Source organism: Pinus tabuliformis, chromosome 5_1, assembly GCF_031772625.1.
Source record: "Pinus tabuliformis cultivar Carrire ecotype Pingquan chromosome 5_1, CPIR1, whole genome shotgun sequence".
Classification (NCBI taxonomy): Eukaryota; Viridiplantae; Streptophyta; class Pinopsida; order Pinales; family Pinaceae; genus Pinus; species Pinus tabuliformis.
In genome coordinates this window covers 346602440-346616121 of record NC_142305.1, presented here as the reverse complement: position 1 = coordinate 346616121, position 13682 = coordinate 346602440, and the positions used below count along the sequence as shown (strand labels likewise).

The window sequence follows — 13682 nt, the reverse complement described above, 5'->3', positions numbered from 1 at the left end:
TTGTGATTTTCTCCCCAGCAGGAAAGCACTATGAACTATTTTTTAGTGCAAATCCTACTATTTTGATTCTAATAATCATGGCTATGCAAACCTCATGAGATTCTTACTAATAACCCCGGTGGTGCAAGCCCTAGTAAGCTCGATGTTGAAAAACTTAGTGTAAAACCTCCAAATCGCTGGTTTTGTTGTAGTGATTATTGGAGAGTATATAAAAAATTTCACACCTTTTTATGAGATATGGGAGGAAAACATGTTAAAGATTTTTAATAAATATAAAATTTCCAAAATGATGCTAGTTACGTGTGATTCTTTTTTCATTGTTTGTGATTATGAAAAATGAAACTCAATGTTTTTTCATTAGTGCACACATATTTCATTATATAATTGCATATAGAAAAATCATTCCAGAGCCGATAACAATAAAAATGAAGAATTTATGGTCCAACGTTATATTTAAGGGAGATGTTTAAGGATGACGTTTGAATTTTGTTTTTCATTTTAAGACATTTGGAGCAAATATTAGGAAGGACTTTGAGAAAGGATTGTCCTTGATTTTCAAAAATGGAGTTGTTCCTTTCCAGCCATATGCCCCAAGTGACCATCAAAGGGAGAGCTCATATGTTTTTTGGATGTTTTCTTTATAGCCATTTTTTTACACATATCCATAGAGTCCCCATGCCATTGATGTGAATTTCTTGTTCGGTTTTTTTTAACCAAAATTTTTAACCAAACAAGAAAAATTGAAAAAATGCCTCAAGATTAAAGACTGAAACAAAGACCTATTGACATACCTTTTAAAGTATGGAAAGAACTTGTAAAATCATATGAGAAGTTGGATGCACAAAGAAAAGCCGACAATGAGAGCATTCAGGTATTGAATTTTTCATTAAACATTATTTAGAATGTATTAATACTTATAAGTATCTTAGACATGTATTTGTGTGAAAATAAATTGAATTGGTTTATGTTTAAGGACAAGGCATCCAAGGCGAGGTTAACCAAGACAAAAGTCACTCATCGTAGTGGCCAGAAAGGTTTAAAAGCACTGATAACAACCTTTGTAAGTATATTAAACATGTGATATTTTTTTAATAAATTTTGTACTAGAAGAAAGTCATTGTTATCTAATTTCTCCCTATTTACTGATTGATAGGAACTAAAATATGGAAGACCTCCAAATCATTTGGAAAAGGAGGTGCTGCAGCAAAAGAGATGGGTTGAATTTGTTGTTTGGATGGACTCTATGGTATGTAATTTTAGTTGGATTTCCAATATACTTTTAAACCATATTTTCATTTTATTTTTTAGTACTATTAGATATTATATCTTACCTCATTTTATGGTTAACATTGTATAACAAAAACATGCGTTGTGTTATGTAATTAATACTAACATGTAATATTGATTTTTTTTGTCAGAATGCTATAGGTAATGATTGCCAAGACGATGATCCAAATTATGTTCAACATATATCAGGAGATGATGAGGGTGAGGATGAGGATGATGGTGGTGAAGGAGGAGATGATGATGATAGTTGCGGTGTTGGTGATGATGTGGATCAGAGTAATGAGGATGGTCAAGATGATCATGAGGATGATCTTAGTGGTGGTAGCTAGGCATGCACATGCATTGTTTTTTATGAAGAAATTATTGTGTAGAATGACATTGTTATGTTTAGATGGGTGTTGTGAATTAACCCTATATCAATGAGACATTTTGATTTTGTAATCATACGATGAGTTTGATTTATGTATGTTGTTAATTTATCGTAGAATAACGATATTCATAAAATATTTTGATTTGTTAATCATATTTGAATTTTACTTGTTTTGATTAAAAATAATACTAATTTTATTAGTATTATGTTGCTATTTTATACATGTTTTGAAAATTGTTAATGACACATTGTTATTTTTTTGGATGGATGTTGTCAATTTCTCTTAAATTTCTTTACAAATGATTTTGAATTGTGATATCTACTTTAATGATATTTAGAAACTATCATATATTTCACTATGAATCTATAAAGGGGGTCATATATGTAAAGAAAAATATACTCTATATAAGAAGTCAAATGCGGATGTAACCATGGATGCAAAATTGGATGTTAAACTAGGAATTAATACAAAATGCAAACAATTGACATACAAAGTGTTTTAAATTAGAAGTGAAAAATTGTGCAATAGTTGACACAAAGAAGGGAACAAAACATGGCATACAAAAGGATATCAAATTGGCCACATAAATGGGCACCAAATTAGATGCAAAAAAAGACAACAACTAGATGTAAAATAAGATGCAAAGTTGAGCGTTAAAAAGAAGCAAAAAACGTTACAAATTAATATGCCAAATGATGATGCAAATAATGGTGTAAATTTGGGATGCAAACTTGGGTGCAAAAAAAGGAAAAAAAAAAAGATGTAAGAAAAGACATAAAACAAGATGCAAAATGGGGCTGAAAAAAGGTGAAACCAAGGATGCCATATTGGATGTAAAAAATGATTCCTAATCACATGCAAATTTAGGCTCGAGCTCAGACACAAAATTATATGCAAATGTGGACACAAAATGAGGCAAAAAAGATGCAAATTTGGATGGTGAAAACGATGTAAAACTAGACACCAAAAAAATGCAAAATTGGATGAAAAAGTCGGTATAAATAATGGTGCAACATTGGACACAAGTAGACACAAAAAAATGGTTCAAAAAGTGGCATAAAATAGCTTAAAATTGGATGCAAAACTTGGTGTAAAAACAAATACAAAAGTAGACGTAAAAAAAGGCTCTAAATTGAATGTACCATTAGACACAAAATAAGATGCAAAGGTGGACACAACACATGACTCAACATAAGATGCAAATATAAATGCAAATTTGGATTCTCAAAATGATGTAACATTAGATGCAAGAGATGGTGTTAAAAATGATGCAAAATTGGATGAAACAAATGACGCAAAATATGGTGCAAAATGAGATGGGAAAAATGGAGACAAATCAAACGTAAATGTGGATGTAAAAAATGGTCCAAAAAAAGATGCAAAAATGGGCACAAAATGGATGCAAAATTTGGTGCTAAATCAAATTCAACACATGGTGCAAAGATAGGCACCAAAGCTGGTGCAAAAATAGAAGCAAAAACTAGTGTAAGACTAGATACAAAACCTGGTGTAAGACTAGATGCAAAAACTGACACAAAATGGATGCATAAAAAGATGTTAAATTGGATTCAAAATACAGTGTAAACTTGATGCAAATGATGGTGCAAAAATGGAAGCAAAGAATGACACAAAATAGGAAGCAAAAGAGAATGAAAAATAGATGCAAAAAATGACACAAAACTAGAAGCAAAACCTGTCATAAAATAAGATGCAAATCTTGGTTCAAAATTTGACGCAAAAAATGATGCATAGTTTGGTGTAAAAAATGATGCAAAATCTAGCGTGAAAAAGGATGCAAAATTAGGTGCAAAAAAGGACGCTTTAAAAATTGTACAATAGAGCCAGATTTAGCGCCAGGTTGCTCATCACAATTACAAAAAAAATGCACTAAAATCTGGCGCTAAATCTGGCGCAAATCGCTGGTTTTGTTGTAGTGATAGTGTCTCCACATCTTAAATTCATGTATAATCACTACCAACTCGAGATCACAAGTGGGATAGTTATGCTTATCCTCATTTATTTTTTAGGACTCATAACATACCACCTGTCCATCCTACATAAGGACTCCATTGATCCCTCTCTTGCAAATATTTGTACATACTACAAATTCTTTCTCTGGATCTCTAATCTATAGCATTGGTGCATGTGTCATCCACTGCTTGAGCTGCTCAAATATAGCCTCACAGTCTTCAGTCCATTCGAACTTCTTACCTTTCCTCTGCAATGTTGTGATAGAATAAGAAATCTATGAGAAGTTCCTTATGAACCTCCTATAATAGCCTCTCAGACCCATGAAAGATCTCACCTCATCCACACTCTTAGGAGCTACCCACTCCATGATGGCCCTTATTAGGAAATTATCATAGATTTCTTATCCTATCACATCATTGAAAAGGAAAAGTAAAATGTTCAAATGGAATTAAGAGTATGAAGCTAGCTTTGAGCATCTCAAGTAGTTGCTAACACATGCACCAATGCTATAGATTGCAGATCCAGAAAAGAGTTTTTAGTATGTATAAATTCTTGCAAGAGAGGGATCGGTTGAGCCCTTATGTGGAATGGATAGGTGGTATGTTATGAGCCGCAAAAACTAAACAAGAATGAGTAGAAATATCCCATGCATAATATCTAGTTGGTAGCGATTATACATGCATTGAAAATGTGGAGAGACTATCTTCTTGGCAGGGGGTTTGTGCTTATGAGTGATCACATTGGGTTGAGGTATTTGTTTGACCAGCCAAATCTAAATGCTAGATAGCATAGATGGTTGGCCACGATCAGTGAGTTCGACTTTGAGATTAGATACATCAAAGGCAAGGAGAACCAAGGGGAAGATTCTCTTAGAAAGCAATAAAGGTGAATCGCTCAGCAGTTATGAGCCCTTATGGGATAGATTTATGGACATGATCTTGTGGGCAGGACTATAGGATGTCAGATATATGGAGATTCTGCATAGGTTGCAGCAAAATATAGATACAAGTACAAGTATAGGTGATAGTATAGGTACAGTTACAAGTGATGGTATAGGTACAGTTGCAGGTACTGGTAGTGGTACAGGTACAGGTGTAGTTGCACAAGGTTTGGACTATTGTCTTGTGACAAATGGATTGGTTAGGTTTAGAGATAGGATATATGTACCTAATAGCAGTGAGCTCAAGAGTGTGATCTTGAGGGAGTTTCATGTGAAACCTTATTCGGGTCACCCAGGTTACCAAAGGACACTCACAGCGATGAAGATATATTACTATTGGCCAAATATGAAAAGGATGTAGCATAGTTTGTGGCTATATTTTTTTATTTTCAACGAGTGAATGTAGAGTGCAAACATCCAAGTGGATTGCTATAGCTGGTCATTATTCGCTAGTGGAAATAGGAGGTCATTTCCATGGATTCCATCACAGGGTTGTCAGAGACAGTGAAGCAACATGATTCCGTCATGGTCATTATGGACAGGTTAACAAAGGTTGCACACTTTTTTTTGGTAAATTATACATTGTCAGCTAGTGATGTGGCACATGTATTCATCTGAGATGTGGTTAGACTACATGGTGTTCCAAAGAATATTTTGTCATATAGGTATGTGAAGTTCACTTCAAAGTTTTGGAAGGAGTTATTTACAGGTTTGGGCACAGAGTTGGCCTTCATCACGACCTATCATCCACAGACAAATAGACAGACATAAAGGGTCAATAGGATATTAGAGGACGTGTTGAGGATGTATATGATGCATCAGCAACGCAAGTGGGAAGATTATCTCCCTTTGGTCGAGTTTTCATACAACAACAATTATCAGGAGTCATTGAGGATGAGTCATTTTGAGGAATTATATGGGTGTAGTTGTAACACTCCCATTATTTGGATTGATCTAATTAGAAGAGCATTGATTGAACCAGATATGTTGGCTAACATGGAATAGGATATGAAGGTGATTAAGAATAATCTCAAGGCATCATAGCATACGTAGAAGAGTTATGCAGAAAAGAACATGTTGTTCAAGGAGTTCCGGGTTGGAGAACAGGTGTATTGAACATCAAACCAAAGAAGAGCTCCTTGTGGATTGGCTCATGTGCCAATATGGAACCATGATTTTGTGGACCTTGCAGTATTATTGAGGAGATTGGGCTAGTAGCCTATCAACTTTCACTTCCTCCGATAGTGAAATTCCATGATGTTGGCCATGTATCTTTGCTTAAGAAGTGTGTTAAGGATGTTGATCATGTGATTGACTGGTCTGTTTTGTAGGTGGAACCAGATGGAGAATTTCAGCGGGAGTGTCAGTGTATATTGCGAAAAAAGGTGCTCATGCTCCAGAACCAAGCAATAGAGAAATTTAAAGTGAAATGGAAACACTTTGGGCCCAATGCAGCTACATGGGATATGGCAGATTAGATGCGGGCTATGTATCCTTCCTTGTTTTCTGGTTGAGGCAAAGAAACTTGACATGGTGGTTTGGTATTTCCTTATGATGGTTTGGTATTTTCTTTATGGTGGTTTGGTATTTACTTTATGGTTGTTGATATATGCTTTATGACGGTTTGATATATGTTATATGATATTTTGATATATGCTTAGACATGGTGTTTGGTATATGTTTTGATAAATTCTTTGGTATATGATTTTGCATATGTTTTGGTATCTATACAGTGAAAGTCCACGATGTTTTCCATGTATATTTTCTTAAGACGTATGTTAAGGATGTTGATCATGTGATTCACTGGTCTACATTGCAGGTGGAACCAGATGGAGAATTCCAGTCGGAGCCTCAGTGTATATTGTAGAAAAAGGTGCTCATTCTCCGAAACTGAGAAATAGAGCAAGTTAAAGTTCAATGGAAATAGTTTGGGCCTGATGAAGCTACATGAGAGATGGATGATTAGATGCGGGCTATGTATCCTTCCTTGTTTTCTGGTTTAGGCAAACCAACTTGACATGGTGGTTTGATATTTCCTTATGGTGGTTTGGTATTTGCTTATGCTAGTTTTGTATTTGCTTTATGGTGGTTTCGTATATGCTTTATGATGGTTTGGTATTTAATTTATGGTGGTTGATATATGCTTTATGATGGTTTGATATATGCTATATGATGTTTTGATATATACTTAGACATGGTGTTTAGTAGATGTTTTGATATATGCTTTGGTATATGATTTGGCATATGTTTTGGAATCTATATTTTGATGATGTTGTTATATGTACACCAGGTGTATGGATGTAAATACCGTAAAAAGCTATGTTATAAAGCTCCACTATGTGGTATGTGTGTCATGTTATTATGTTATCATGATGTTGTGATGTTATATGAGTCGGCACTCAGCAGGATGATGGTTGTAAATACCATAATTAGTTGTGTTATAAAGCTCCACTACGTAGTATGTTGTCATGTTGTCATGATGTTTTTTCTTTTGCACAAATATTTCATTATAAATATTTCATCGAGCTATGTTATAAAGCTCCATGAGAAGTATGTTTTCTTTCAACAAGTTGTTGAGGTATATGTGTGATTGCACACTGAGGATGGTGTCGCCCAAGGGGGAGGATTCTGTAATATCCTTGGTGAAAATTCCATGTAATAAAGTTCAAAACAATAACCACAGATGAATGGGACACTTATTCCAAGCTAAATGTTGGGGAATACATCATAGGGGGTGTTCATTTGGTTGTTTATGGCTAAGGAGATTGACAAAGGCAATGTCTAAGGCATTTTGGCACATTTATTTATGAAAATAATCGAAATTAGTAGAAAAAGGAGGTGAAAGGTCATAGGTTGCATGTGAGGAGGAAAATGAAAGAAAATAATGGAAAATGAAGAAAATATAGGCCTCATTCATAAAAAGGCTTCTAAGGATTAGTGGGTAACCTTTTTCAGTTCATTGTTGGATCTCTCTCATGATTCTCTCTCTCATACTCTTGGATACTTAAAGATTTCTTGGAGCACTCTTTGAGGGTGTGGCATACTTGGATTCTTGGGTCAAGAAGGAAAAGGAAGAGAAGGAAAGCATAAGATGGCGTCAGGATCAGTAGCTACACTAGGATTTTCTTATAGGTACCAAGTTGCATGTATGATTTCTTCACTAGTTTTGGTGTACATGGCATATGCATATGGTTTCTTGGTTGTGATCTGTCATTGGCATGAAGGATTTCCTGGATAGCCATGGTGATTGTGGGTTTAATTGAATTGTTTTGTTTTGGTTGGTTCTCATGTTTCCTTAGCTTAGGTTGAGGTATTAATCCTATAAACCCTGGTCGAACAAATACTTTGGAAGACCTATAAGAGCATGGGTTGAGTTACTAGTCTTGGAAGCCCTGGTTGGATTAAGGCTCTAGAAGCCCTTGGTGGGTTGAGTTACTAGACTTGGAAGCCTTGGTTGGAAAAATGCTCCAGAAGCCCTATATAAACTGTGGGTTGAGTTATTAGTTCTGGAAGCCTTGGTTGGACAAACACTCTGGAAGGCCTGGAAGGCTTGGATGGAGAGCAATCCGATGATGGTTTTTTTGATGTGCGAGCATGAGGTGGAATCATTATTTGATGGGTTGAGGTGCATGACATCTGGAAGCCCTGGATGAGTTTTGATTGATGTGTTCTATGAGATCCCACATTCATGCTTGGAATATGGCATGGGGGTCAATGGCTAAAGAGAGATTTTTCTCAGCCATTCTATGGTCGGGTGGAATGTGATAGTCCCATATCTGGTCGGTTCATTGCATTAATTAATGAGAAATGCTTTACCTTTATTTCCATATGTAAAGGTACTGATGTATTTATGAATTTGATGGTTGCCATGTTTATTGTATTTTTGTTCCTATTATGCTAGTTATATGGACATTTTATGACAATAGTTATGTATGGATTTCAACATGTTTTTAGTTTTATGTGAATGGATAATGTGTCTATGACCTAATAAATGATAATGCAACAAATGGAATGAGGGAAAAATGGTTCATAGTGATTTTCAGGTAAGTATGAGATCCATACTCTTAACTCTGTTATTTACACCTGTAGATTACATGTAGATGATATGTTTGGTGAAATGCCTGTCATGGCTAGTAGGGGTCCAGTCAAGATCTTGAAGATGTATTTGATTTAGTACTATCATTTCCATGTTACTTTATTGATTTGAAGAGATGGATCAGTTCTGGGTAGTGACATGGGCTCCGGGTCTTAAAAAGTGGCCCAAATCCCGGACTCGATGACACAACACTGACAATTTTGGTCCGCATTTGCTGGCGGGCAAGCCTGTGAGAGTGACTTTACGTTGTTGATTGCTCCCTTTTCCATAGAATGAGAGCGACTATGGCCCAAGAGACCTAAAAAATTAATACGACCCAGGGATAGGTTGTCTAGGTGGTTGACTTGTCTTCTTAGGGTTTTATTGATGATGTTGGATGTTTTTATGGTGTGTTTGCATTGGTTCCACTTCCTTAATGTGACTTAGGAGTTTGAATCATATCATAGTGGCCTCTCATCACAAATTTACCCCCGCTAACCGGTTTCTTGGGTAGATGTGGGAGGAGGGTGTTACAAAGTGGTATCAAAGCATGGATGCGCTCTCCTTAGCGTGTGTGTTGTGCATGCTTTCATGTTTGTTCCATAAGCATTTCTTATGCATGCAGTCCATGTGCTTGTTGCATTTACATGGTGTTGATTATGGTTATAGTGATGTCACCATGTGAAGGTTGAAGGTGTTGTCATGGAGTATGTCTTCATGTGTGAATGGTTGATTATGCAGTTGTTATGCATGTACGGTCTTGTTTAAAGATATGCATGAATAGCAGGGAAAACATGCCTTTTGAAGTCATTATATGCATTTTAGGTCATCATGGAGATATTGATTGCTATGATGCTAACGTGTTGGGTGAGATAGAATAGGAGATGTAGATCACCATAATGAGGTTGCAACGTTGGACTTTGGGGTAAGAGCATATCGTCATACAATTATTGTATGTTTCACATGCAGGTATGTAAGTCAAGGATTTTTATATAGATTAGGTTTATGTACATGTCTTTTGATGTTATACTTACATTCATGATAGATGATATTCGATTAGGATAGTCACATGAACATGAGTCGGATAGTCAAGAATGATAGTAACATGTGGTTGTAAGAATCACTATTGTTGGTTAGGTTAGATAACTTGATGATTATGTTACATGATATGTTGTTGATGAGTATGTTATAGGTTAACTTGTTGTTGCTTATATGATAGTTAGCTTGACGATTAGGTTTTATGTTCTTGATGAGCATGATATATATGTTATTGTTGTTATGCGCTATTAACTAGATGGTTAGGGTTATTTAATTGAGATCTTGATGTTGTAATTTGGATTGGTCATATGCGTGATGGTCATGTTCATTGCATTGAAGATCTTGATGTTATATGTCTTGTGTAAACATTTTTTTGACCAATACAGATGGTTATGGTTGCGATATTCGGGTATGAGCTAACATATTTGTGATATGGTGTCGTACTAATCTATATTGATCGTACATATGTGATTGTTATGAATGAATGAAAAATGCTTATGAGCTCATCATGTGAACATGGCAATTAGTTACTACTATGGTGTTGGCATTATGTTTCTCGTATGTCTCTATGTTACAGATGTTGTACTTGATGGCAACACCCGTGGCAAGGCTCTCAATATGTTGAAAATTAAGAAGTACGCAGGAGAACAGTTCAGAAGATGTGTACCCGTAGGTACACCGTGAAAGGACCGCGACCAGACACGTAGGTCACCCGTTCAGGAGGTGCGTACCCCTAGTTTCACTTACTTCAAGGCAGAGAAGCGCGTTCACGTGGGGTTTCCTATGTTTGGCCCGTGGTATTTAGCCCGCCGCTCTTGATTCTATGGTTTTGGCCCGTGGTATTATTTTATATTATTATTACTATTGAGCCCCATGTTTTTGGGTCCCTGGTATTGGTTATCTATAGTATCGATCCATGAATTTAGGAGGAGGTTGCCTATATAAAGCAAAGGAGATCACTTCGCTAAGTATCTTTGCAATTGAATATCTTAAGATCTGAAATATTGGGTTATTGTCTTAAAAGCTTGATCTATATGTAAGTGAGGTTGAAAGCGAATCTGTGAAGGGTGATCTCTCGAGCGCATGATCAGATCTGGGCATATGACTAACTGTGCTACATTGGTGGACTGCCAATTCGGCCCTAATCAGAAGTACGCAGGTGATTAACAATACAGGTGCGTGGGTACGTAGAGCAGAAACAGGAGAGCTGCGTGGGTACGCAGAGCAGAAGAAGGAGAACTGTGTGGGTACGCAATGCGACAAAGGTTCAGGTGCATACGCACTGCAAAAGTACGCGGCGCGATATAATCTTTGAGTGCGTGGCTTCAGTAACAGTACGCGGCGTGATAGTGTCTCTGGGTGCGTACCTACAGTAACAGTACGCATCGCGATTGAAGAAGCAGTGCGTGGGTACGCGGTGCAGTAGAAGGCTCTCTACGGGTATACGCAGGGACACGGAAGGTGAAGTGCGTACCAACGCAGGCCACAGAAAGAAAAACTGTGTATCTGTCTTAAGATCTTCTGTTGATTGAATTTTTCTTCTGATAAGGTGTTCTGGGTTAGTTCTGTTATTGTTGATCTGGTTACTGCAGTTGACTGTGTAATTTACATGTACTTGATGATCATTTGATGCTTTATGAAAAGTGGTCCTTGTAAGAAAAGAAGTAGGGGGTTGTAGCTCCCTTCCAGGAAAGACTGGAAAACGAGAGAGCGTTGTAGCTCTCTACAGGTTGCAGCCTGTGTACTGGTAAAGGACTACACCAGTAAAAAATCATTGTAAAAGGAGTTTCTAATTTGAAAGAAGATAGAGACATATTGCAGCAGGTGGTTTTCATCCACATTGGGTTTCCACCTTACATCTGGTGTTCTTTGGTGTGACTATCTGTTTTTCTTGTTCATGCTCATTATTTTATGGTACTGATATGCAAAAATAATTCAAAGTATAAATAAGGAAGATTTGTTAAAAGAAATTGATAATATTGATTCACCCGCCCCCCCTCTCAGTATTATTTCCAACAATTGGTATCAGAGCAGGTCCTTTGGAGAAGCTTGATCGCTTGAAGGAAGATCATTCATCATGAGCAACTACGAGAGGGAAGCATCGATCAGGACTCCAATTTTTGATGGGACAAAGTTCAATTATTGGAAGGTAAGAGTTACTGCCTATATTCAATCTCTTGGTACAGAAGTTTGGGATATCATAGATACAGGCTATACTTTTCCTTCAGCTCCTCCTACAGATGCGGCCGAAAAGAAGAAATATGAAACAAATGCTAAAGCAGTCAATACTTTGTTGGGATTCTTATCTCAAACAGAATTCGTAAAGGTTATGCAATATAAATCCGCAAAAGAAATATGGGACAAGATTGTCTTGAGCTACGAAGGAGATGAACAGGTAAAGTGTGCTAAACTTCAAACTCTCAGGATTCAGTATGAGAATCTCAGGATGTATAATGATGAAAGTGTGGCTAACTATTTTCTTCAGGTAGATGAGATTGTTAATTGCATGAAAAATTTGGGTGAAGAAATAAAAGAGGCTATTGTGGTTGAAAAAGTTCTAAGATCATTGTCCCCCAAGTTTGAATCTAAAGTGTCTGCAATAGAAGAAAAGGAAAACCTACGAATTCTTACTATGTCTCAGCTTCACAGAATTCTAACTGCTCATGAAATGAGAAAGGGAGGTCCTTTAGACAGAAGAGAAGCTGCTTCCAAGGCTTCAGGCAAAGGAGATTATTATGAAGCAAGTCACGTGCCAGAAGAAGAAGAAGAAGAATCAAATTTCGTCAGAAATCTTCAAAGGGGCTCTGGAAGGTTCAGAGGTAAGTTACCTTTTAAATGCTTTGATGTGGAAGAGTAGGTCATTATGCTGCAAAATGTCCTTATAAGGATAAAGGAAAGGAACCTGCTAGATGGAACAAGAAACAGAGTGAAAATAAGAAAAGCTACTACACTCGTGAAGATAGTGATGGTCTATCAAATAGTGATGAAGATGAACGAGGTAATGAATATAAATTGTTAATGGCATTTGAAGATGATGATTATATGGATGCTATAGATGTGGATAGCCTTTATGAAGAAATTACTAGACTCAAGAGATGTATAGAAGAAAAGAATATGACCATTGATACTCTACAATTTCAAATTGATGAAAAGGAAAAACATCTTGAAAAATTAGAAGGTGAAATTTTTGGTCTTAGAAAAGAGATTGAGAAAACAAAAGCTATTAATCTTAAGTTTGTCAAAGGATCTGAAACTTTGGATGAGATTATCAATGTACAACATTCTCCACTAAACAAGACAGGTCTGGGTTATAATGGAGAAACTTCTCAAGCATCCACCTCAAAAAGTTATCTTGATGCAGCAAGAAGAAATGAGCAAAAGCACAATGGAGACCATCAGGTAAAGCAGGGACGAATTGCAAACAGAGGCTATCAGGGGCAATCCGTCTTAAGGGTGAACAAAAGCTACAACCAGCCACAGGTAAAATCTTCTCAATTTGGTTCAAGAATGGATGACAATAGAAATTACAATCATTTGGCCGGTAGATTTGATAACCGCAGAAGTTTCTTCAATGGACAATGCTTTTCTTGCCATAACTTTGGTCACAAAGAAGCTCAATGTGTTGCATATAAAATGATCATGACTAGAGAAGCTCAAAAACAAAGAAGTATGACCGGGATTACAAAAAGGACCTATAACAACTTTTCGGTTCTTGAAAATGAAGTTAAATGTTCTATTTGCAATAAATTCGGTCATGAAGATTCTGAATGCAGGAGTAGGTTTCAGCAGACAAAGGAACAAGCCTCAAGCACCAAAACATGGAGAATAAAGGAACCACAACCAGAAAGATGTGGGATAGCATTTTATGCAGAGGGACAGGAAAATCTATGGTACATTGACAGTGGATGTTCGAAGCATATGACAGGTGATAAAGAAAAACTTGAATCATATTCTGCTCTAGAAAAAGGAAAGAAAGTTTCTTTTGGAAATGATACTCCTG

At 36.5% G+C, this 13682-nt stretch overlaps 1 protein-coding gene across 1 annotated transcript; it reads left to right on the top strand.

The window, feature by feature from the left end:
* The first annotated feature begins 767 nt into the window (after window positions 1–767).
* LOC149164869 (uncharacterized) lies at window positions 768–1705 on the top strand. Its single transcript, XM_089431022.1, has 3 exons — window positions 768–1060; window positions 1154–1246; window positions 1419–1705. Exons 1-3 carry the CDS (start codon window positions 932–934, stop codon window positions 1614–1616), a joined length of 420 nt encoding a protein of 139 aa, XP_089287148.1. The 5' UTR covers window positions 768–931; the 3' UTR covers window positions 1617–1705.
* Window positions 1706–13682: the final 11977 nt, after the last annotated feature.